This window comes from Penicillium cataractarum (assembly GCF_028827025.1).
Source record: "Penicillium cataractarum strain IBT 29864 chromosome Unknown utg000007l, whole genome shotgun sequence".
In the NCBI taxonomy this organism is placed as follows: domain Eukaryota; kingdom Fungi; phylum Ascomycota; class Eurotiomycetes; order Eurotiales; family Aspergillaceae; genus Penicillium; species Penicillium cataractarum.
In genome coordinates this window covers 1658443-1681689 of record NW_026622743.1, presented here as the reverse complement: position 1 = coordinate 1681689, position 23247 = coordinate 1658443, and the positions used below count along the sequence as shown (strand labels likewise).

At 45.8% G+C, this 23247-nt stretch overlaps 4 protein-coding genes across 4 annotated transcripts; all 4 read right to left on the bottom strand.

Moving 5' to 3' along the window:
- Positions 1-4450: 4450 nt before the first annotated feature.
- On the bottom strand, positions 4451-5596 carry tif35 (translation initiation factor eIF3 core subunit g; the record flags this gene model as incomplete). Its single annotated transcript, XM_056701166.1, has 4 exons — positions 4451-4536; positions 4648-4819; positions 4887-5511; positions 5580-5596. 4 exons carry the CDS (start codon positions 5594-5596, stop codon positions 4484-4486), a joined length of 867 nt encoding a protein of 288 aa, XP_056553229.1. The 3' UTR covers positions 4451-4483.
- Positions 5597-17738: 12142 nt separating this feature from the next.
- N7496_008246 (uncharacterized protein) lies at positions 17739-17999 on the bottom strand (the record flags this gene model as incomplete). The annotated part of the gene is made up of 2 exons (XM_056701165.1): positions 17739-17850; positions 17908-17999. The coding sequence occupies 2 exons, from the start codon at positions 17997-17999 to the stop codon at positions 17739-17741; spliced, it is 204 nt and encodes a 67-aa protein (XP_056553228.1).
- A 9-nt stretch (positions 18000-18008) lies between these two features.
- N7496_008245 (uncharacterized protein) lies at positions 18009-18337 on the bottom strand (the record flags this gene model as incomplete). The annotated part of the gene is made up of 2 exons (XM_056701164.1): positions 18009-18179; positions 18251-18337. The coding sequence occupies 2 exons, from the start codon at positions 18335-18337 to the stop codon at positions 18009-18011; spliced, it is 258 nt and encodes an 85-aa protein (XP_056553227.1).
- Positions 18338-18986: 649 nt separating this feature from the next.
- N7496_008244 (uncharacterized protein) lies at positions 18987-19680 on the bottom strand (the record flags this gene model as incomplete). The annotated part of the gene is given in 5 exon segments (XM_056701163.1): positions 18987-19025; positions 19093-19146; positions 19160-19222; positions 19318-19383; positions 19609-19680. 5 exon segments carry the CDS (start codon positions 19678-19680, stop codon positions 18987-18989), a joined length of 294 nt encoding a protein of 97 aa, XP_056553226.1.
- Positions 19681-23247: the final 3567 nt, after the last annotated feature.

The following is a 23247-nucleotide window of genomic DNA, read 5'->3' as shown; positions in this document are numbered from 1 at the left end:
ACGATACGTGCGGCGAGGCGGTGAACGAGAGAGAGATGTATGTCTCGAGTGTTAAATGACTTCTTCATGACTCTTTAGGTGTGTCCAATAGACTTGTAATTCGAGGAAGAAGGCGCTGTGCAAGTGCTGCTGAACTGTGGAGAATGGTACGGACACGATCGGTATGGTGGATGTACTCAATTTCACATCGGAACTACTATGTACCAGACAAGTACTCCGTACGGTATGTACAGTACTGTACTCTATTGTTATTTCCTTTAGTCCAGAGCAAAAGTACCAATAAATTCTGCACCATGTTGAGCGGGGTTCTTTACGATCTCGTTTATTTATCCCCATCTTATCTTTCTCCAGAAACTAGTGAAGCTACCACTGGTAAGCAGACCTTTTCTTTTTCTTCGAGTCCATTAGACCTAAAATATCAGATCTGATCCTTCGCTCCACATCCGACCCGTACCCGTGCCGGACTCCACTCGCCCAAACTCGCGGGGCTCCACCATTTCCGATCTATCACAACTTACAGTCTGAAGACCAGGAAAGTGTGCTCGGGTACAGCTTTACATGTCACTATATTGCATAGTATGAGATACATAAGGAGACCAAGCTCCTGACTAGTAGAGAATAATTGTCCGAGTTCCGATTCGCGACCGAGCTAAATGAAGTATTTTCCCCTCTCCTCCGGAATTGATTTGCTACCACTAGTCTCTATCCCACTGCAGGTACCTTCCCCCATCTTTCCCAGAAAAGTGCAAGTTCCGGGAGCTAATTAATCTTATTATTAGAAATATCATAATTTCTACTCTTCCACTCTTCTCGTTCACTCCCTTTTCCATTTCCGTCAATGGCAAGATTTGAGTTTCTAGGTGGATCAAACCCATCCAGACGCCATTGCAGGAAACTCATCAATCCAACCAAGAACCAAGGTTCGGGCCAGGTCAATCACCCGATAGTGAGGCTGTTCAGGGTTGCATATTCTTTATTGAGACAAACTCCATGTCCAGACCTTGATTTGATTTGATTTTCTCTTCGATTCTTCCGGGAGGCTGGGACGCCATGACCCCCAGACTCTAGCCAGGGCTAGATATGGCACGTGCCCAGGATCGGACCACCTCTTTGCAAAACAGCGAAAAACATGAAGACACTGTGGATGGAATTGCTATTTCGCCATGACAAGATAGCTGAATCCAACCATTTCGGTCCTTTGTACGACGAGCCCTTGTCAACAGTCAGTGGGCAAACCGCCATTCCCGGGCTGCACCTGGCCGGGATTCTCATGTTTCTGACAGGGAAGAGCAGCAGGAGATCCCCCCTCTCCCCCCCCCCCCCCCCCCCCGAGTTTGCATCTGCGCGTCAGAGATAATACATTTTTGGGGCATCCCATCGGGAAGTCGGGAATGCGATTGCATGAGAAGGCAAGAAGATGAAGGGGGGGGGCCGTTTTACACTCCGGGCGCAAGACAGGGAAAACCATTGGCCACCGACGGAAAGCTTTGCATGGATACATACCGAGAGGGGGGCCATCATTCGATGATATTCCAGGCCTGCCTTTCCGATTCCCTTGTTTTCCGTGACCCCAGATCCCTCTCTCATGCCCGTTGATCATGGATCTTGAGAAGTCCCGTAGTGGACCCGTCGATCCCGGGCCTCCGAGAGACAAAGAGACACCAATCGTCCGCATCGGGAGACACCTTGCTCTGGTCGCATTGGATTTCCTCAAGTCAGCATATCAGACATCAAACCCTGGTATTGCTTGACTCATTACGACCGGGTACTCTACCAACTAGGCAGGAGACCGTTGGTTGATCGGCTTCTCACGGCCGGAACTAAGGCCATTGTTGATTCGCGCTCTCGTCCGTCAAGATCCATGGCTCCCTCCCCTTCTAGACGCTCACATTAAAGTTTGAGACATCAACGACCGGCTACCATACACGACGGGGAGGAAAGGTACCCTGCCTCTTGCCAGGTTCGATGGCTTGCAGAGAATAGCGGCCAAAGAACCACGTGTGAAATACTTTAACGAGCCTTGACTCAACCACCCTGGTCGCAAAACGCATCCAAGGCATATCTCGTACTATCCTTAGTATATCCTTAGCATCTGTTTTGACTTCGCCGAGACTAACGAAAAGAGTTTTGCTAACGGTGGTTTACAGCTGTCTTAGCTCCATTTCGAGGAAAAACTCAATTGCGGCTGCTAGTTTCTCCTTATCCATACTTTGAGCCATCTCCCCGACTGCACACAAGGTTCTGTGATGCGTTACTTGTGTATAACGTATGGCAGAGATGAAAGGGTTACTTGGGGCGACTATCAACCTGATCGCTGGTAGAATTGCCCAGTGCTTTGAACTATGCCATTGTTGTCATGGGCTTGAAGACTTGTCGAACGACTCTTGTCTATCATGATCTCTAGAAGTTTCCCTAAAGGGTATATTTGGGCCTCACACTAAGTAGCTGCTGGACTGCCATCCTGGACCGTTGGTTAGATTCAACTTCCAACGAGCTGAGCTCCAGGTATCCCGGGTTAAGGGACTGGAGAACAGTATCAATGAAGGGACCGGCAAGTAGCTAGACTACTCTTGCCGATCTGAACGAAAAGAGCAAGATACGAATATCAACTAATGCCAACTGAACAAGGATGCCATCCCTGATACTCAACCTTCTCAACAATCTCGACAACCATTGGGATAATCATGACCGGAATTCCCCCATGCCGCCTGTCAGGAGGGCAACACACTTTTCGCATGGCACTCAACATGCAGACCAGATGAAGACGTACCTGCAACGTCCCCTCCTACCAACGCCAACATCTCAACATCCCATCCTCCCCAACGCCGTGGCAACCTATCCATCACCCACCAGCCAACCCCATCACAAAGCCTCGTCGCACGACGAGAACAAAAAAAGACCAAGACAAAACCCGCTCAAAGGCACGAAGCCGCCAGGCAACCAAACAAGGCAAGAAATACCCTTCTTGTCGATTGCTTCGAGGCATCTCACGATAGTGGGTCTCTGCCCTTAGACACACCAGTGTCCTCCTGCGATGTCACTGGGACTTTGGAACGTCATGAACGCCTTTCACATGTGTCGTCCTGTCATACTGCATGTCGGCATGGCGGGGGCGAAGCTTCAGAAAATTCGGTGGCCTAGTGATACGTTGAAGCTTTTGGGGATCCCAGCCGTGACGCTGGACAAACAATACCCAAAGAAGGGAACAAATGGTAAATCGGGAGAAAGAAGGCGAGGAAGAAAAAAAATCTGCTCAAGTCCCTTGTTCGATGGAGACTCGTCTTTTTTCCCCTCTCGGCGGGGCTGAGTGCCGGGTGGTTCGCGCAAGGGTAAGCGTTTCCTTGATCTCAAGTCTCTTTCCTAAATGAATCACCCGATGTTACGTGATGCAACCCAATTCGAGACCGGGAAATTAACACCTTGAATCTACCTACACGGGTTGTGTATACAGCTCTAGAAGGATTGGCTTGCCCTCGGACAAGATCTAGATAGATCTATGCCGTTGCAACTGAGCACAGGATCTGTGATCGAGGCGTCGATAGCGTAGTTACCGTGCAGTCGGGGGCATAACATCGCCTTGAAAGGCTAACTGTGCAATTGATGCTAGCGGCCGTTAGGCGCTGTTGGAACGTTTACTTTGGACGTGCTTTTGTCATTTACCGCATTGCTGCTTGTGCAGATACATCCCCGTCCGCACGCCTCGAGCACGAGACAAGGGTAGGGACAGGTACTGCTGCAGCGGCCTTGTTCAGGGTCCTGCCCTTTTCGTCCTCGAGTCATGGCCTTGCCGGGTGACAGGGGCCCCTGAGTGGCGACCTGGATCCCTTTCACTCGTATATGGCAGCTGTCAAGGTATGTTTCGAGGGTATTGGAGAGCTGATGTATAGGTGACATACGAGATATTTGCGTAGGCCTTGTAGTTGTAGTATACTTCAGACGCTTGCAGGTGGGCTGGTTAGTGCGATGGCCCAGGTGAATACACAAAGATAGCACCTGTATATCGAGAATGGATAAGTTGCAAGTACCTTTTCGAGCTCATCTCATAGTTAGTGCCCATACTACAACGGTGGACGGACACATGTCCCGGGCTCGCCACTTCTCATACGCTGGCAGTCGCCACGAGCGCAAGGCAAATTGCCATGCTAAGCTATCAGAATGGATACCAGCCATTGTAATCCATAACAATGTAGAGCATGAAAAGAATAGCTTAATCAAGCATTTCTATATCCAGGATATCAACCCAACCAAGGGCCCACGCCAAACCAAAAATCATGCAAGAATCTCTAAACCATTGCTTTTGTATAGACTGACGAATGCAAGTAACTGACATGGTGGGTGTCTTTTTGGTAATCATCATTATCAATCAATCATACATTTCAAAGGAAAGAGCTTCAGCATAGAGCTAGGCCCGCCTGAAAGATAAAAAGAAAAGAGAATCCAGCCAAAAAAATGTGTCGTGAAAGGGAAAAAACGAGAAGCGAATCTAAGTAGAGCGCTTGGCGAACTCGACGCGAAGAATAAGGTGGCGGTAACCGACTGCAATGAAGAAGAAAAGTAGTTTGTTAGTTCTGCTGTCTCGAGATGACCAAGGCGACCACGACCACGACCACGACCACGGTCGTGGCCATGAAAAAGGTGAATACGTACAGCCGTCCATTTTCTCGCAAGCGCGAGCAGCATCGCCCCGATCCGCATAGCTGATGAAAGCGAAGCCCTTGGCCCGCTGGGTTTCGCGGTCCCGGGCAAGGAAAACTCTGGTGACACGACCGAACCGCTCGAAGAGATCCCGCAACTCTTGCTCCTCTGCCAACTCGCTGACCTGTAGAGATGAAAGAGAAGATGTTAGTATAGAACCACAGAGCACCTCCAAGTGTAGAGCAACGTACGTTCGTAACTCTGAGAGTAGCCAGATCGTCCTTCTCGAAGCGACCACCCATCTTCTCGCCGGCAGCACCACCAGCTTTTCCACGCAGGTGAGGAGGAACGTAGCTGGAGGAACCAGCACCCAGACCACCAGCAGCGCCAACCTCGTCCGCGCCCATATCCGCAGCACCAGTGGGCTCCTCAACGGGGGCCATGGTGTCCTTGAAAGGACAGCGGGCTGTGAAATGCTCGCCGCTGCAAATACGACACTTGACCTTCTTGTCCTTGAGCTGGTCCTTCATGGAGCCCTGCTCGGGGTTCTTCTCGGCATCGGCAGCCTGAGCCTTCCAGTTCGTGCTGGGACGGAAAACCATGTTCTCACCAACGGAGGTGGTGTCGAAGGAGGGGCCAGGCGCGTGGCCCTTCTCGAGGCCGAACTTGGCCCAGGACCGGCGCTCGGCCACCTGTGGGTTGACGTGCTCTCGGACAACGGTAGCCTTAATTCTGCGAGTGACCTTCACTTTCTTGTTCTCGTCGTTGAAGCGGTAGGAAACGACCGTCTTGGTGCCATCTTTGTTTTCGGTGATTTGGGTTGCGGGCAGCGCTGAGGGATCATCGTACTCATCATCGTCGGCCCAGTCGGCGTTGCTGTGAATTTGAAAGAGAAAAAGTTAGGCACAGATTCGAGGGAATTTTTGCGGGGTGAAAATACTCACTTCCCGAGTCGAGACATGGTGTGTGGTTGTGTGATGCGGCAACTGCTTAATTTCTGGGATTTCTTCAAAGGCGAATCCGTTGTGGATTTCATTCGCGGCGATTTTTCTGTGGCGCAGTCCGTGGCTGGTGTGTCCCGAATCACGTGATTGGTGCCTGCCCCTCCGCGGGGTTTTTGACGAGGCGCAGAGCTTCGCCTGGACTCCACACCGTAATATCCGCAATCCCGTTGGAGTCGATAAAGATTATGGTGTATGAATGCCGTTCTACGCTCTATTTTATTCTTCTTAATGTAGCCTCTGTTTATTCATTCTTTGGCAAGTTTCAAAAAAGGGCATTTGATTCAGATAAGCAATGATTTCGTTATGGTCAGCATCCTTTGTCAAATGCATTGTGTGCAATATGAAAGTCCCATCCTGAAAGACAACTCGTTATCTTGCAATTTGCGATCATGTGAAGCCCCTCCAATGCGAATGCGAATACGAGAGCCTGGGAATTGACATGACAGCGTTCGAATATCAGTAGTTTGAACGGTGCCATGGTGCTGTCGGAGCAGAGAGACTTGACAATGTGCCAATTGTAGGTGAATGCCATCTCACTGGGCATTTTCTCGCTGGCCGTAACCCCAATGGAACCGGACATGGCAACCGGCCATTTGTTGATCAGGTAAGGAGATTCGGGCTGGACCAGAGAGTGAGAAAATCTCGTAGTAGCGATTGTTTGCACACGGTGACTTACATTATATACTTGAGCCTATGCCACCCCGGAATGGGTTGTGCCAAAGTCCAAGCCAGAAAGGGTTATATCTCTAGACGTTAGCGAAAGTCTAGAGACTGTAACGTTACGATCTAGACTTGCTAATACTAAGGATCTTATTAATTTACGAGTCTAAAAGTAGCGCTTACTTAGAGAGGAGAGATTAGCTCCTAGAAGGGAACTTCCGGAGACTTACTAGCGTTAGTATTACGCTTCTACTTCGCCTTAGGGTTAAAAGTAACCTCACGGCCCAAATCGTCCTCGTCCTTATCTTCTTCCTATACTTTGGGCTTCTCCTTATCGTCATCGTCGTCTATATCCTAACTCTTCCGCTTCTAACTATAACCTTAAGCGCGGGTAACTTAGTCTTGAGATTAGTCTTGAGACCGCTGATCAGAGCGGGCCTTATCCCCGCTAGGGCCAACCTCAAGGGGAAGGAGAATGCCATCTTCCTCTGTAAGGCATGTCACGCGCAGTTCGACAATGCCTACAACCCCGGGATTATCTTCTTCCTACAAAACAACAACTTCAGCGCCGATTTGAATTTTTGAAATATCTCAGGAACTACGCCAGTTAGCAACTTCTCGTAAATGGCAGTCTCAATTTAACCCCCTACGCTTCATTTTGCTTACCTCTCGCCGGCCGGTCCTAGGAACGTCGCCGCCCCGAAATGATACCGTATTTCCGGATCGCACGGTACCGGACGCCCTGTTTTAGCTGGTTACCTCTATCAGCAAGCCGAGGGTATGATTAGCGTATAGGAAGCTTGTGGGTATACTTAACCTTCGTGTATAGCTATATGATATAGCTATATAGGATAGGATAGGTAGGTAGGATAGGTAGGGTAGGTAGGTAGTAGATAGTATAGGTAGATAGGTGGAATAGATAGTTGCCTAAATAGGCAAGTGAAGTGGTAGGCAGATTGAAAGAATAAATTAATGTCGGACTTTAGGCGGTGACCATAAAGTCGTGGTTATACACACAAGACGATAGTGTGCATAAGATTGGTAAATACTCAATGTAGTGTCTGAATACACGGTTATGAGTCTATCGGTCGTGCGTACTTCTAAGAAGGAGAAGCACCACGATTGTGGAAGAGTACCACCGATCTAGAAGAGAGATCAAAAGGGATGATAAACTTGATTCAATTTAGCTAGGAAACAGGGCGGTATTTATATCATAGAAACGTGGTAAAAGATCACATAAGAAAGGATAGAGTATTGGAGTGTTAGATAGTCTCCTGCCTAAGTAGGCAATTCAATACGAGTATGCAATTCAATGCAAGATCGTTGAGGATCAATCTGATAGATCTTATAGAGAAGATCTAGATGTAGAGAGGGGTTATATGAGGGGTAACCCTGTTGGCACCCAGTGGAAACCCTGGCGGCACCCAGTAGGGGCTAAATTACTGCCAAGCCTTTCATACCCTTTTAATTACGAATTTAACCACCCCCTTCCTTCTTACACACACGTATCCTTTCCTTCTTATCTTCTATCTTCTACTGCTAGGAACAATTCAATTCAACTAGGCCTATTGTCAACATGTGGATGTTGTGGGGTCACATGACGAAGGACCCACTCATATAACCCCTCTCTACATCTAGATCTTCTTCTCTATAAGATCTATCAGATTGATCCTCAACGATCTTACATTGAATTGCATACTCGCATTGAATTGCCTACTTAGGCATGAGACTATCTAACACTCCAATACTCTTTGCTTTCTCATGTGATCTTTTACCATGTTTCTAAGATATAAATACTGCTATGTTTCCTAACTAAATTGAATAAAGCTTATCATCCTTAGTGATCTCTCTTCTAGATCGGTGGTACTCTTCCACAATCGTGGTACTTCTCCTTCATAGAAGTGCGCACGACCGATAGACTCATAACCGTGTATTCAGACACTACATTGAGTATTTACCAATCTTATGCACACTATCGTCTTGTGTGTATAACCACGACTTTATGGTCACCGCCTGGAGTCCGATATATATATTACTCGCTTTCCTTTAATTTAATTCGCTATAAAGGGCACTTTAGAATCTCCGTGGGAGCGGACGAAGTAGGTTTTTAGATTATAGTATCTTATAGAGAAGATCTAGATATAGAGAGGGGTTATATGAGTGGGTCCTTCGTTATATGGTGTTACGCGTAGCCGACTGGTCACTGTGAAGTTAGGTTGCTCGACGGGTTATACTTGCCTGAATCCTGACTTCGGATTCCAAGAGTATCTCTCAATCGTACCGTTGCCTCGCGAGGCCTTACTGCGGGATGGATCCTGTTGAGTATCTTGCAGAACGTGCCAGAAGTGCGCGCCAAGTAAGTCAATCACTAAGTGTTACCACGGAGTGAATCCCCTACTTGTAGGTTGGGTTGTCTTGAAGGTGAACTGTGAAGTGCAAAGTACTAAAGGTAGTAACCAAGTAACAATGTATGAAAGGTGCTGTCCTAGTAACTTGAATGATTGATCGCGAAGAACTAAATACATGATGCTGAAATGAGTGTCCTTATATATCTGGTCCTTCCGATCCTGAGCTATGATGGATCATAGCGAGGGCTATGATCGGGTCAGAGCTATAGGTCTGATCCGAGCGTGTAGCGTTATCCGCTCGTCATATCCTGGGGTATGATGGGTCACGTGAGTGTTGGCTGTCGTGGTAACGTAACGATTGTGCCTTGTAACGTTATCCAATCCTAGCTCTTGCTGACTGATCCAAGTTGATTGGGTATCAACGTCCCTTGTCCCCGCATTAGCGCTGTTGCGTGAGAGTTCCGTAACATCACCCCCTCCTTCCGCAGGTCTTTGTCCTCAAAGATCGTTTAAATAGCGTGTTTCCCCCGTAAGTGTGCTTTGTTGGCTTCCCTCCGTTAATGTCCCTTTGTGGTGGTGCTGACCATATCTTCGAAGGCGTCTGTCAAGAAGAACCGCTTGTGTCAACGCATCGAGGAGGAAGGGTATCGTTCCATTTCTCCTTGCGACCGTTGTGTTCGTCTCTATAAGTCTTGCATTAAATCTGGCACCTCCGATCGTTGTAGCGAGTGTGTTCGTGCCGGGAATTCGAAGTGCGTGATGTCGAAACCGACTTACTCCGATGCCGAATAGCGGCGGTTGGTGAAAATGCAAGAGGAAATTGCTAAGGCGCGTCGCCTTACTCTGATCGCGAGCCAAGAGGCGATGGCCAAGGTTATGCGTCTTGAGCGTCATGAGGCTCTCCTTCGGAGCCGTGCCGGTGATTTCATTGCTCGTGAATATAAAGAGATTGCTGAGTTGGAAGAATTGGAGCGTCGTGAAAAAGAAGAGCTCGAGCGTATAGAGCGAGAACGCTTCGAGTCCGAACAAAAAGAGCGTACTGTAGAGAGCGCCCGTGCCGCGACCGGTGTTTCTTAATCTGCCACGGCCGAAGGCCAAGTTCTTGCGGCGACGTTAGAGGATCCTACTCTGACTCAGTTATTAAACGACCTATCGTTTTCTTGGGTCGACCTGGACCCTTCCTGGTTGGGTGATGCTACTAGGTCCCCTTCTCCTGCTAGTGGAACTGTCGAACTAGCTGGTGGCAGCCTATCAGGTTCTCGATAGGTTCCCATGTGTTTTCCGAGGTATCGTATCCCTTCCACTTCACTAAGTAGTGGGGTTTTCCGTTGACTTTGTTTGTGTTTAGGATCTTCTCGACCTTATATTCGTTTTCCGTTTCTTCTTCTAGTTCGACATTAGTAGCGATCTCGGCGTTCTTAGGTGCTTTCTCCAGTAATAAGACATAAAATGTTGCATAAATACGCCGCATGCTATCTGGTAGCTTTAGACGATAATTGAGTGGTCCTGTTTTTTCTGCGATTTCAAATGGTCCTAATTTAAGGTGGTCGAGTTTTGCACTGGGTCGTCTGGTGCGAATATTGCGTCGCAGAAGGTAAACTTTCTCCCCCTTTGAAAGTCTGGCGCCTCCTGGCGCGATTGGTCGTAGTAGAATTTCATGCGTATATTCAGAAACTCGATGTCTCGTGAAAGTTGAAGGTGAAGTTGCTTTAACCCGTTCGCTAGTAGCCTTGATGACTCTGCGAGTGGTTGTTTCCCTATTGGTTCTCCGATGATGGTGGGATTGAACCCGTAATTTGCGAAGAATGGTGTTTCTTTCGTTGCCGAATGCATTGCATTGTTGTATGCAAATTGTGCTATTGGTAGTAATCCTGTCTAATCGTTTTGTTGGAAGTTCACGTAGTGTCGAAGGTATTGCTCTAAGGTCTGGTTGACCCTTTCTGTTTGTCCGTTAGTCTGTGGGTGGTACGCGGTGGAGAGTCTATGCTTAATACCGAGTTGATCCGCCAATGATTGCCATATGTTGGATGTGAATAACTTGTCCCTGTCCGAGGTGATTTTGCTCGGTGTTCCATGATGAATGAATACTTGTCGAAGTAGTATTTGCGCCATTTGCTGCGCGTCGATGTTTTCCGTTGTTGGGATCATGTGTGCGTATTTGGTTAGTCGGTCGACGACTACCATGATCATGTCGTTTCCTTCCGAGATAGGTAATTTCGTGATGAAGTCCATTATGATCTATTCCCATGGTCGCTTTGGTACTTCCGCTAGTTCTATTTCTCCGTATAGTGCATGTCGTGATGCCTTATTTCGTTAATATGAATCGCATTGCTGAATATATTTTTTGACTTTTCTGTGTAGTGCTAGGATATAGTAATTTCGTGTAATTTTCTCGATGGTTTTCTCAATCCCGTGGTGTCCTTGTGTTATCTCGTCGTGATGCAATTTGATGATTTCGTTTTGAAGGTTCCCAGGAACGTACACTAAACTGTGGATGTAGACTAAGCCGTCCCTAGTTAGTGCAGTGCTATTGCCTAGGATCTTCTGCATAGATTCGTCATTAGTGGTTGCTTCTCGAATCCTTTCGATCCATTCATCGTTTTACAATTCGCTGGTTGCTGCGAGTATTTGATAGTTATAGACGATGTTTCCTTCCTGATCCGTGGTTAGGATCGCGGGTACTGCCTCCTTGGTTCTAAGTTCATAGTCCGGTCGTCGACTTAGCGCGTCCGCTACTACGTTCTTAGTTCCCTTACAGTGTTCGATTTTGAAATCGTATTCGGCCAGTGTTTCTGCATATCTGGCTTGTCGTCGGGTGAGTTTCTTTGTTATAGTGAAGTATGTTAAGTTATGGTGGTCCGTTCTGACCGTCACAGTATGCTTTGCTCCTTCCAAGTATACCCTCTATGTTTAGAATGCCGACACTATAGCTAGTAGCTCCTTATCGTGGACATCGTAGTTAAGCTCTGCTAGGATCATTTTGCGAGACCAGAAAGCGATAGGTCTGAGCTTGCCGTCCTTTCCTGGTTACATGAGCTATGCTCCGAGCGCGAAGTCTGATACGTCGGTTTCGATGATGATCGGTGAGTCGTAGTTAAACGTTGCAACGATTGCCTGTCTAGCTAGTTTATTGTATATTTCTTTAAGTGCGGCGAACGATTTTTCCGCTTCGTCGTCCTATTTGAACGGTATTCCCTTTTTAGTGAATCGGTAGAGTCCGGCCGCATATTTCGAGTATTGCGGTATCAACTTCCGGTAGTAGTTGGCGAGTCCAAGAAAGCTTTATACGTCCTTGACGTATGTCGGTGTTAGCCATTCGAGGATGCTTCTGACTTTGTCTTCCTCTATTCCGAGTCCATCGGGACTAATGGTGTATCCGAGAAAGCTGGTGTTCTGGACGTGGAATTCACATTTTTTGAGCTTAAGTGTAACCTTTACCTCTCTTAACCGTTATAGCACCTTTTTGTTGTGTTGAATGTGCTCTTCCTCGGTTTTTGAGAATACGAGGATGTTATCGAGGTACGCGATGACGAACTTATCGAGGTATCCGTTTAGAACGTGAAAGATAAATCGTTAAAACGATGCCGGTGCGTTAGTGAGTCCGAATGGCATAACCTTATATTCGAAGTGTCCGAATTTAGTCCTAAATGCCGTTTTCTATTCGTCCCCTTCCTTGATCCTAAGTCGGTTGTAGGCGTTAGTAATATCGTATTTACTAAAGTATTTCGCTCCCTGAATGATATCTTGGATTTCGTTGATCAACGGCAATAGGTACCGGTCCTTGATGGTGATATCGTTGAGTTATCGGTAGTCAACGCACATCCTGAGTTCTCCTCCTTTCTTGGGTACAAACAGGATTGGGTATCCTGCTAACGATTTCGAGTGTTGAATGTTCCCCTTCTTGAGGTTGTCCTCGATATATTCCTTCAGTATCGCTGACTCCTTTTGCGACAGTGGGTAAATCGGCATAAACTTTGGTTCTTGGCCGTCCTTGATCTTGATCTCATGGTCAAACGGACCATGCTCTGGTAGCTCACCGTCTAGTGGTGGCGTAAACACATCCTGGAATTCTGTGTATTCCTTAGGAATCTTATGCTCTTCCTCTAGTGATCCTGTTGCACAGAGGGTCGTTACGTCGTCTTGGACGAGAACATATTCACTTAGTTCCTCGTCTGTCATGTCTAGTCGTTATTCCGTGGTGGCGATATCTCTAATATCGCTCGTTCGTTTGTTAGGCCTGCCTCCTGGCCGAAAACTCCCCTTAAGTTTTCCTTCTTAGGGGTCCTCATAAGTACCTGCTTCCCCCGAGCTAGGTCTCTTCAGCGTTACTCGCTCAATTCTTCCGGTCCATACCTCACTAGTCTATCGACACGAGCAGCTATCGAAGACGATGCTTTCTGTCCGCCAATTAATGGTTAGATTATGCTTCCTCAACCATGGTACTCCAAGTACCACGTCATATTCTCTGAGTGGTGTTATGTCGAAGTTAATGACTTCAAAATAGTCACCGATAACCACTAGCAGCATGCTACTTTCGTGCGTGATCCCTAGCCCCAGGCTCTCTCCGTTGAGCCTAATAATAGGTGTAGGTCGCGGCTTCTCCACGCCTTGGATCTTGTGTTGTTGCTTATATCGTGTGCTCATGAAGTTTCCTACCGCACCCGAGTCGATCATCACTCTAGTTAGTCGAAACGCGATATTAGCAGTGATCTTCAAATATAAGCCCCACGCCGTGGCTACAAGGTATTATTCGTTGTTTATCCTCCGGTCTCCGTGCCAGAGTCCCGCGTATTCTGGGCTCCAATTAGGTTTCTTTTCCCATCGTAGCGGCTTAGGTTCCAGGCTTCTGTCGATCTTTCCTTAATAATGTGTCATACAGTTATTATCGTAACATCCGGTCGTAGATCTTAGTCGGTGATCCGGGTATCGAGCGTATCCTTAGCACGAACACTAAGTCTGCTAACATAGGCAAAACCCATCCTTAATTTCAGGTTTCAGTTTGTGTAGTTCGTATAGTTAGTCGGTGAGTTCGAGTGTTCGGTCGATCTTGTTGCCGATGTCTCCCTCATGATTCCTGAATAAGCCGTGGAGTTCATTCTGTATACGGTTGATGTCTGCAATTACTTCCGCCTTCTGGGGTTTCTTCTAAGGCTATATAGTAGTATCCGTTTCTGGGAGCTAGGGTAGAGTTTCTGGGATCTCCGGGGTTCCTGGTGTCTCGATTAGTGTCTTCAGGATCCCTACGCCCCACTCCTGGGAATCGTCGGATAGTTCCTAGGAGTCGGTGGTGTTCTAGGGACCGTACTAGGTCCACCCTTAACTCTCAATATTTTCCTAATCAATCTCGGGAAATTCCGTCGCGTACTCTACGCTGTTTAGGCCGCGGTATTCGTCGTTACTTTCGAAGGTATCCGTGGTTTTTCCCTTCGATCGTTGCCGTAGCTTATCGATTTGCTCTGGACTCAAAGTTATCCACTTAGCTAATAGTTCGTCGACTTCGTCTTAGATTAGTTGTTTGACCTTAGGTTCTTTCCTAACCAGTGGCTTCTCGGTAGCCCACTTGGTGACCTGGTCCTTTAGGTGCTCATACTCATCTAGAGTAGCCTTAGTAATGGCTTCCTTTAGGCGCTCTGTCCCGTCGTAGGTGGCCCTGAGTTATTAGGGTCGTATCTCGTCTTAAGTTGCCCGTAGCTATTATGGCTTTGCGTGGTTGCGCCCGTTACGCTCACGCGCCCATAGTTTTGCGTTGTTGCGCCGATTGTGGCACTCACGCGCCCGATGTCCTGCTTTTCCGCATTCAAAGCATAAGTTATTATCTTTTCGTCGTTTTTCTTCTTTAGCTAGGAGTCTCGCTGCGTCAAGCTCCATTAGTCGTGGTCCATAGGGATCGCTATCCCTACTAGGTCTGTTTGGTCGTTTATCGTAACGATGGTGTAATGGCCGGCTAGTGCCTCGGCGCCATCCTTCAATTTCTCTTTTCTCCATTTGTCGGTCATATAGACGGTTGTCAATCCGTACCGCTGTGTCGATGAGTTTTTCCATAGTGTCGGGTCGGTCGATCCGTGTAAGTTCATCTTTGATGTGTGGCTTGAGTCCGTGGTCGTAGTACGGAATCAAAGCGTAGTCTTCCCATTGTAGTATCGCTGCAAGTTGCATGAATTCGGCCGTGTAGGTCGATACTGACCCGGTTTGTCGAATGCGTTTCAGCTTCCGTTTAGCTGTTTTCTTGGCGTCAATATCACCGAAAGTTCGTTCCAGGTGTTGTCTGAACGTGGTGTAGCTACTGAAGATAGCTTAAGTGGTAGTAGACTATTCGGTGTTGACCTTTTCGTAGTATTCTCTGATGTAGGGTTTAAGCTAGTCCTATGCCTGCCCTCTGAGGTAGGCTGACACGAAGATGACTTTACTTCCTTCGGTAATGAGGCGTCCCTTGTTGACGTCGATATGGATGTCTATCTGAGTAAGGAACCCTCGTAGCTTGCTTCGGGTACCGTTAAAGGTCTTAGCCTTTAGAAGCTTCGGTGCCCTAATAGCAGTTACTGGTGTAGAAGCGACGACCTGGGCATGGAGTTACTCCATGTGGTCCTTCACGCTTGCTGTATGTTCGTTGTAGTTGCCTCCTAGGGTGTTTAGGTTGCTCTTAAGTCTCTTGATGGTTTCCTGAAGTGCCTGGATTTTCCTTTCCTGCTCGTCTTCCCAGTCGTCCTCTCGTGCCGCTAGAGGGCGAGGAGTCTTTCCTCGTGGGATGCTGTCGTTGCCTGCCATAATGACTTTGCTTCACGGTTTAAAGACAGGGCGATCAATGTGTTACGCGTAGCCGATTGGTTACTATGAAGTTAGGTTGCTCGACGGGTTATACTTGCCTGAATCCTGACTTCGGATTCCAAGAGTATCTCTCAATCGTACCGTTGCCTCGCGAGGCCTTACTGCGGGATGGATCCTGTTGAGTATCTTATAGAACGTGCTAGAAGTGCGCGCTAAGTAAGTCAATCACTAAGTGTTACCACGGAGTGAATCCCCTACTTGTAGGTTGGGTTGTCTTGAAGGTGAACTGTGAAGTGCAAAGTACTAAAGGTAGTAACCAAGTAATAATGTATGAAAGGTGCTATCCTAGTAACTTGAATGATTGATCGCGAAGAACTAAATATATGATGCTGAAATGAGTGTCCTTATATATCTGGTCCTTCCGATCCTAAGCTATGATGGATCATAGCGAGGGCTATAATCGGGTCAGAGCTGTAGGTCTGATCCGAGCGTGTAGCGTTATCCGCTCGTTATATCCTGGGGTATGATGGGTCACGTGAGTGTTGGCTGTCGTGGTAACGTAACGATTATACCTTGTAACGTTATCCAATCCTAGCTCTTGCTGACTGATCCAAGTTGATTGGGTATCAACGTCCCTTGTCCCCGCATTAGCGCTATTGCGTGAGAGTTCCGTAACATATGACCCCATAACATCTATATATTAACAGAAACTACCTAGCGTTACTAGGTAAAGGAAGGGTAAAGGGTAACTCTAGATCCGCTCTAGGGGCAGAGGGAAATCGATTATTATCCGCTCCTCTAACTTATCTCCGCCGATAGAGGTATTATTATCCGCGTCCGAATTAAGGTTATCCTAAGCCTCGCGAACCGCCTCCCGAATACTATCGAAAAAGGCCCGTTTTCCGAGTATCTAAGTGATATATCTCTCGTCGCTAGGAACTAGGCGAAGGAGTTACTTAGAGAAGCGCTCTACCTTCTCCCTAGTAGTATTAAAGGGACTAGGGGGCGGGATATCAGGAAGCCGAGTCCGATAGACCGCGAGAAGCGTATCGTATTCGTCTTAGGTTTATTATCGAAATACTAGTTAGAACGCGCCGAAACCTATAACCTATAGATTCTACCTTAATATTAGTCTTAGTCCCGGTTAACTTATACTACTTACGGTAAGCCTACTCCGAAACGTCGAAGTAATACGCTAGATCCTTTATCAATTCGGCGACCTTTCGGCGGACCTCCGAGGGATAAGACTAGTCTAGGAAATTGTCGGACTCTAGGCGGTGACCATAAAGTCGTGGTTATACACACAAGACGATAGTATGCATAAAGATTGGTAAATACTCAATAGTGTCTGAATACACGGTTATGAGTCTATCGGTCGTGCGCACTTCTATGAAGGAGAAGTACCACGATTGTGGAAGAGTACCACTGATCTAGAAGAGAGATCACAAAGGGTGATAAACTTGATTCAATTTAACTAGGAAACATAGCAGTATTTATATCACAAGAAACATAGCAAAGGATCACATGATAAATCAACAGAATCAGAGTGTTGAGAGTCTCTTGCTTAGGTAGGCAATCATATGCGAGATCGTTGAGGATCAATCTATTAGATCTTTATAGAAGAAGATCTATATATAGAGAGGGGTTATATGAGTGGGTCCTTCGTCATATAACCCCACAACATCCACATGTTGACACGCCCCCTCAGTTCTCGATGTGAGAGCGGAATGAGAGCAAAGTGAGAACTGAATGAGAGAAAGGAGAAACAGAATAACTAGATAGGAGGTGGTATCTCTATACCTAGTTGTCTGATGAATTCAGTATGCTTCTGCCTAGGTAGGCACTTGGTGAGACTAGACATTGACATCTCCCACGGGACTCCCACCGTGGGACCTGGGACTTCCCGCCGTGGACGGGAGTTGGGACTAACCTTTAGTCCTATAGGCGGGACTAGAATGGTCGTGGGACTCCCATGGGAGTACGGGACTTTCCCACGGGACTATAAACAGTGCAAACAGTTAAAAACCTGCGAGTGGCATAAATTGTGCGCTTTTCCTAGTATTTTTAAGTAATATGCTTACTATATTACTCTAGATAGCTCTATAGATTCTCGATAGAGACTTAATAAAAGATGGGAAATGTAGATTTATTCGTATATTACATCGTAGTCATCTAGGTTTCTTAGACGTTTCCTTGCTCTTCCAGACGTCCTCATTTGACTGTAGCTCTCCTTATCCTGCGGTAAAGGGGGTAGTTAAGGTTTAGTCTCATTATCTTCGTAAGAATCCACGCTCTTTCGTCTCTTTCCTAGAGCTCGCTAGCTAGGTTAGGACGTAGCAGATAGTATATAGGCGTCTAAAGGAACGGAGTTCATATCTTCACCCTCGTCTTCACCTTTATCTCTGTCTTCGTCTTCATCGTCATCCTCTTCATTATCGCTAATTAGAACTAGGGTAAATTGACCTAGTTTTGCCTCTCTTCGTAGCGCTACTTACTGTCTCTCCTCGGCGGTAGATTCTTCCTCCTCATCGGATTCACCTATAATATCTGTTATATCAAGATCAAACTCGGAAATATAGCGATACATCATAAGGTCTTATATAGCGGTCTCATTAAGACGACCCCGTCGATAGTGGCACACGTCACGAGCAGAGTTAAAGAGACGCTCAACTCCAGCACCGCTAGCAGGGATAGTAAATATATCGCGTACTATGCTTACAAGGGTAGGATATTGATGCTCATGCTCCCGCCAGAAGTCACAAGGATTCTTATTCAGTGTTCCTATTAAAGAAAGGTTAGAATGAAAAATCAGCGGATATTCGAATAGTAGAAATATACCACTATTAAGATAATGTGTAAGCTCATCGTTAAATATAGGGCCAGTTTATTTCTCTTAGGACTAGGAGGGCTCGGAAGGGTTATCATTATCTAAGAGCAACTCAATATTATCCTTCTGCTAAGTAGAAAGTCGGCTAAACTATAACTATCGTGTCTCCTTTTAGCGCTATTAGTAGGGCTCGAGGTATTTTTCTATATAGCCTCGGTAAGTCTTGCGCTATTAGTAGTTATTATCGGACTATTCACGCTTCGAAAAGAATTACAACTTATACCGCGGTGTAAGGATAGTGCCGATTATATACAGATTACCATAAGCGTCGGTCTAGCTATAATAGTCAGAGAGCTTTTGACGGCCTACTTCAAGCGCCCTACGCATTATTTCCTTCCAAGGAACCCGTTTTCGCTTCAGTTAGCTAATAGAGAAGTCAAAATGGTCGAATAGCTTATTATATATTCGAAAGATCTAATAGATTATAACGTCTTTAATCTTAGAGATAGCCGTGGTCCACTAGTGAAAGGGTTGGGTGATACAAAGAAGGTAGTCAACCTAGCGCCACTCTTCTGAGTTTAGTTTAAACTAAGGATAGTTATACTCATTACAGTACTCATCATACGCCTTTAAGAGCCGCTTAGCGCGCTAAAGCATAAGGAATATTGAATTCCACCGCGTTTTAACATCCTAAATAGGAAGAAGCTTTAGTTCTTTACTTTAAAGGTTTAAGAATGCTTCTCGGCGCTAAGGACTAGCGTTAACACCTATAGCTAGACCACAGACCTAATATTAATTAGTAGATAGACCTCTGAAAAATAAGATAAAATAATAGGTATAAGGTAAGACTTACTTTTGCAAGAGTATAGATAATACCTCGCTTTCGAAGATGTTTCAGGGACGTATCCTATTCAACTAACCACTACCGGTCTATACTCTCGTTTTTTAGGTCGAGCTTCATCATCGCGAGGAGATCCTTCAGACTAAGTTAGATAACATACGCTAAGCAAGGAATTCGGACAATTAGAATATAGTTTAGAAGGTCTAGGGCTTACATTAACGTCTACATATTACCAACCAGAGTATCGTTATTCGATGCGTTATCAGTCGTAATAGTAAGCACCCGATCTATAATACGATACTCCTATAGGCATTCAAATAGAACCTGGCCTAGATTAACGCCGGAGTGCTTTCCATGTAAGGGTTCAAAGCTAAGAAGGATCTCCCGGTACTTCCAGTTTTAGTCGAGGAAGTAACCAGTAATTACCATAAAGGCCTATTAAAAGGGAGATATCTAACAATCAAGAGCGATAGAAAGCTTCGCGTTTAGTAGGAGGTCTAATAGGATACGATGCTAATCCTCTTGCACGATCTTTCGAAGACGACGCCGAGCAGTTCGAGGGGTAAGGAGTATAGGGTTTGACGTGGCTAGCCGAGCCATTAATATAAGGTCGGCAAGGTCTTTATACGCAAGGATTTGAAAAGGAAGGTTTGATTTAGTGATAAATCTAACCTGACATCGTTTCCATTACTCCTCACTGAAAGACGGCTTCGAACGTGGTGTGTTTTCGGCCTAGATTAGAAGAGCAGATTATTAGTTTACTAGAGTTAAACAGTAGAAGGTTTATATATACCATATATTCGATTGATTACTAAAGAGTCTTCTGCCTTACTATATTATTTACAGCTTTAATGCATATTCTAGCCATAAAGTGGCGATTCATAGAATTAGTTCCATTCGCAGTTCGCCCTAGGTGTGGAATAGTTTTTCCACATCTTCGGCACATAACCATTACCTCGCCAGTGATATAGTTAGCCACTTGGTCGAAATGCTACCAGATCTCAGCGGAGTGCTTTACATCCCATCGCATCTTCTTTTGACGTGATCCTGTCGTTATCGCGGCCTCAGTTTATAACCACCAGATCACAAAGTCGTTTTTATTCATTTCGGTATATTTAACCCAGGGCTTCTTCCGATCAGAACCAAACCGCTTAAGGGTAGGAGGAAGAGTAAGAGGAGGTGTAAACTCAGAGCATAGCGTAGGATATTAAGTTCGTTAATAAGATAAACTCCCTGCTATGAAGGAGCTATCATCTAATTCGATATCGGTAAGGGGGTCTATAGGATCACTCTGATAGAGAGAGGAGGGCTCAGCGTCAGAAAATTAGCTAAATTGAGACATAGTTAAAGAGGAAAAGAGTATATAGCTAGGGGAGTCGAAAGAGTAGGGACTTTACCTTAGGCGAATTAGTAGTTACGACCGGAGGAATTTAATAATAACTAGGTGAATTCAGCTAAAAGATACAATTAATCTATCATAATTAATAAGGAGACCTATAGTAGGCACTCTTCCGATTAGTCAGTCCCGTGGGGATCTCCCATACTCCCATAGGATTTCCCATAGGACCTTATAGTCCCATCGATTTTCGGTCAGACCACGCCCCCCCGACTTTCAGATTAGATTAGAAGATATTTCACCTGTACTTCAAAGTGCCATTTCTGACCATTTCCTTATGATTATTATAAACCGCACTATATCCCTTCACAATTTCACCCTCTTATATTACAAACCTACTAGTTTTGAATATAAGATAGGGATTAGATAGCGTATACTACTGTAAACACTTCTAATTAGCTAGCTTTTTCTAAAATAGGGTAGTATTAGTATTAAACAAAGAGATCTCGTTAGGGATAATAGTGCGGTACTAACATAGAATATATATTTCCTGCTCTATATACTACATCTACCGCTATATCTTATAAACTAACCATCCAGTGACTGAATTATTTTAAAAAAAGATAGGAATCTTTAATTTCTAATATCTAATTAGCTATATACAATAATATTTCATAAAGTTTCCTAAGGAATATAGCTAAGTCAAGGGAGATGTTAAGTAGTATACCAAAACACTGTTTAATAACAGTACAAAGTTCGGATGAATCATCATTTTATCCATCCTATTCGGGAAAATTATGCAGAAATATAAGCTTAGCGGGACTCGTGGGAGTCCCACGGGACTCCCATAGGCGTATTAAGAGACTTAGTCCCGTGGGATTGATGGGACTAAGGTCAGGGTCCCGTGGGAGTGGGACTAAATTTTTACTAGTCCCGTGGGAGATGTCCATGTCTAGGTGAGACCGTCTGCGGGCATATCGGTGGTTTTGACCCATTGGACAGATAGGCGCTTTGCCTGTACCTCTTGACGAATCCATAGGCGGTTGATATCCACGTGACGAAGTTTGGTCTGAAAGACTGATTTCTCGCGATTTAATAGGTCGACGGTCTGCTTGTTGTCGCAATTCAACACTTCTGGTTGGTTAGTGTCGAATTCAATGAATGAGAAGAGACGTTTGATCCAGTATAGCTATTTAGCTGCATGTGATACAGCTAGTAATTCAGCTTCTGTGGTTGATGTGGTAATCGTCTTCTGCTTGCGAGATTTCCACTCGATTGGACCACCAAACAATGAGAAGATGAAACCTTCTGATGACTTCCTATCAAGATTGTCGGCAAAGCTTGCATCGGACGAAGCAGTAAAGATCTGGCTATCTGATTGGCTGCCACCAAAGCAGATAGCTAGATCTTTAGTCCCATATAGGTATGAAATCAGATGGTCGACAGCAGCTAGGTGCTTCTCATCACAGCGTGTGAGAGATTTAGCTAGTAGCTGATTGGCGAAAGCGGTGTCTGGTCTAGTCCACACAGCAGGGAAAAGGGTCGAACCACACTTCTGCTGGTATAGTTTAACGGTTGATTGGTTGATTTGACCAGTGATCGGATCAAGACGTTGATTGCTGACTAGTGGTGTATTAGGCGGTTTCCTGCCTAGGAGGTTAAATTTAGCAGCGATCTTTTCAATGTAGGCTGATTGGTTTAGCCAGGTCTTTCGTCGCTGTCGGTCGCGTATAATTCGAATACCGATGAATTGGGTAAGTTCACCACAGTCCTTCATCTCAAAGCGCTGTGAGAGAAGTTGCTTTATCTGGTAAGCGTGCAATCTCTCACTTCGGTGGTAGGCAGCCAGGAAATCGTCAACAAACACCATAATAACCATGCGATTATCAGTATAAAGCGCAGGGTCTTCAGGACAGCTTTTAAAGCCTAGTGAGAGAAGCATTTCTTTCACGTCGTCTTCCCATCTCTTACCAGCGATTCGAAGACCATATACTGCCTTATGTAGGCGTAGGACCATTGACTTTCGTCCTAGTCCTAGTGGGTATCGGCAGTACACTTCCTCTTTGAGATCACTGTTTAGGAAAGCGTTAACGGCATCCATCTGAAAGGTCTCTAGGTCAAAATGCGTAATGATTGCTATAAGCGTGCGAAAGGTCCTAGCAGCAAGCGTACTAGTACGTGGGTCTTCTAGTTCGTCTGGTGTCTGTGTATCTCCGCGTACGCATAGACGCGCTTTAAAGCGTGTGAGGTATCCTGATTCGTCAGATTTATAGGCAAAGACCCATCTCATTGGTATGAGCTGGTGGCGTGGGCAATCCGATTGGTTTAGACCTTTGCAATTCGATTGGTGTGTAAAGCTGATGAGGTCTTTGTTGATAGGTTCGAATACATGCATGTCCAGAAGCTTATTGAATTCGATTCGCATAGCTTGTCGGAATTGGCTTTCGAAAGGATGACTAGCTAATTGGTGGTAGCTAGGTGGTGGCGGAGGAATTGATAAGATCGCAATCTTTGGTTGTTGATGTTGATTGGATGAGAAAGCTTGGATATAGGTTGTGAGGGATACGTGAGGGCGTTTTCTCTCACTTTCGTTATCGGTGTCAGAGTCAGAACGTGGGCGTTTAGTTGGTATATGAAGAGGTTCATATCCAGAAGGGTCGAAGTTTGTGTTATCAATTAAGACGAAAGGGACTATATCCTCTGGTTCTGATTCGCTGGATCCTATCGATTCGTCTGATTTTGGGTCGAGCGGTGGTGTGATTAGTTGATCTCCGAGGATTTCGTCTGTTAGGATCTCGTCTGTTGGTATAGGTGTGGTATGATCGATGTTG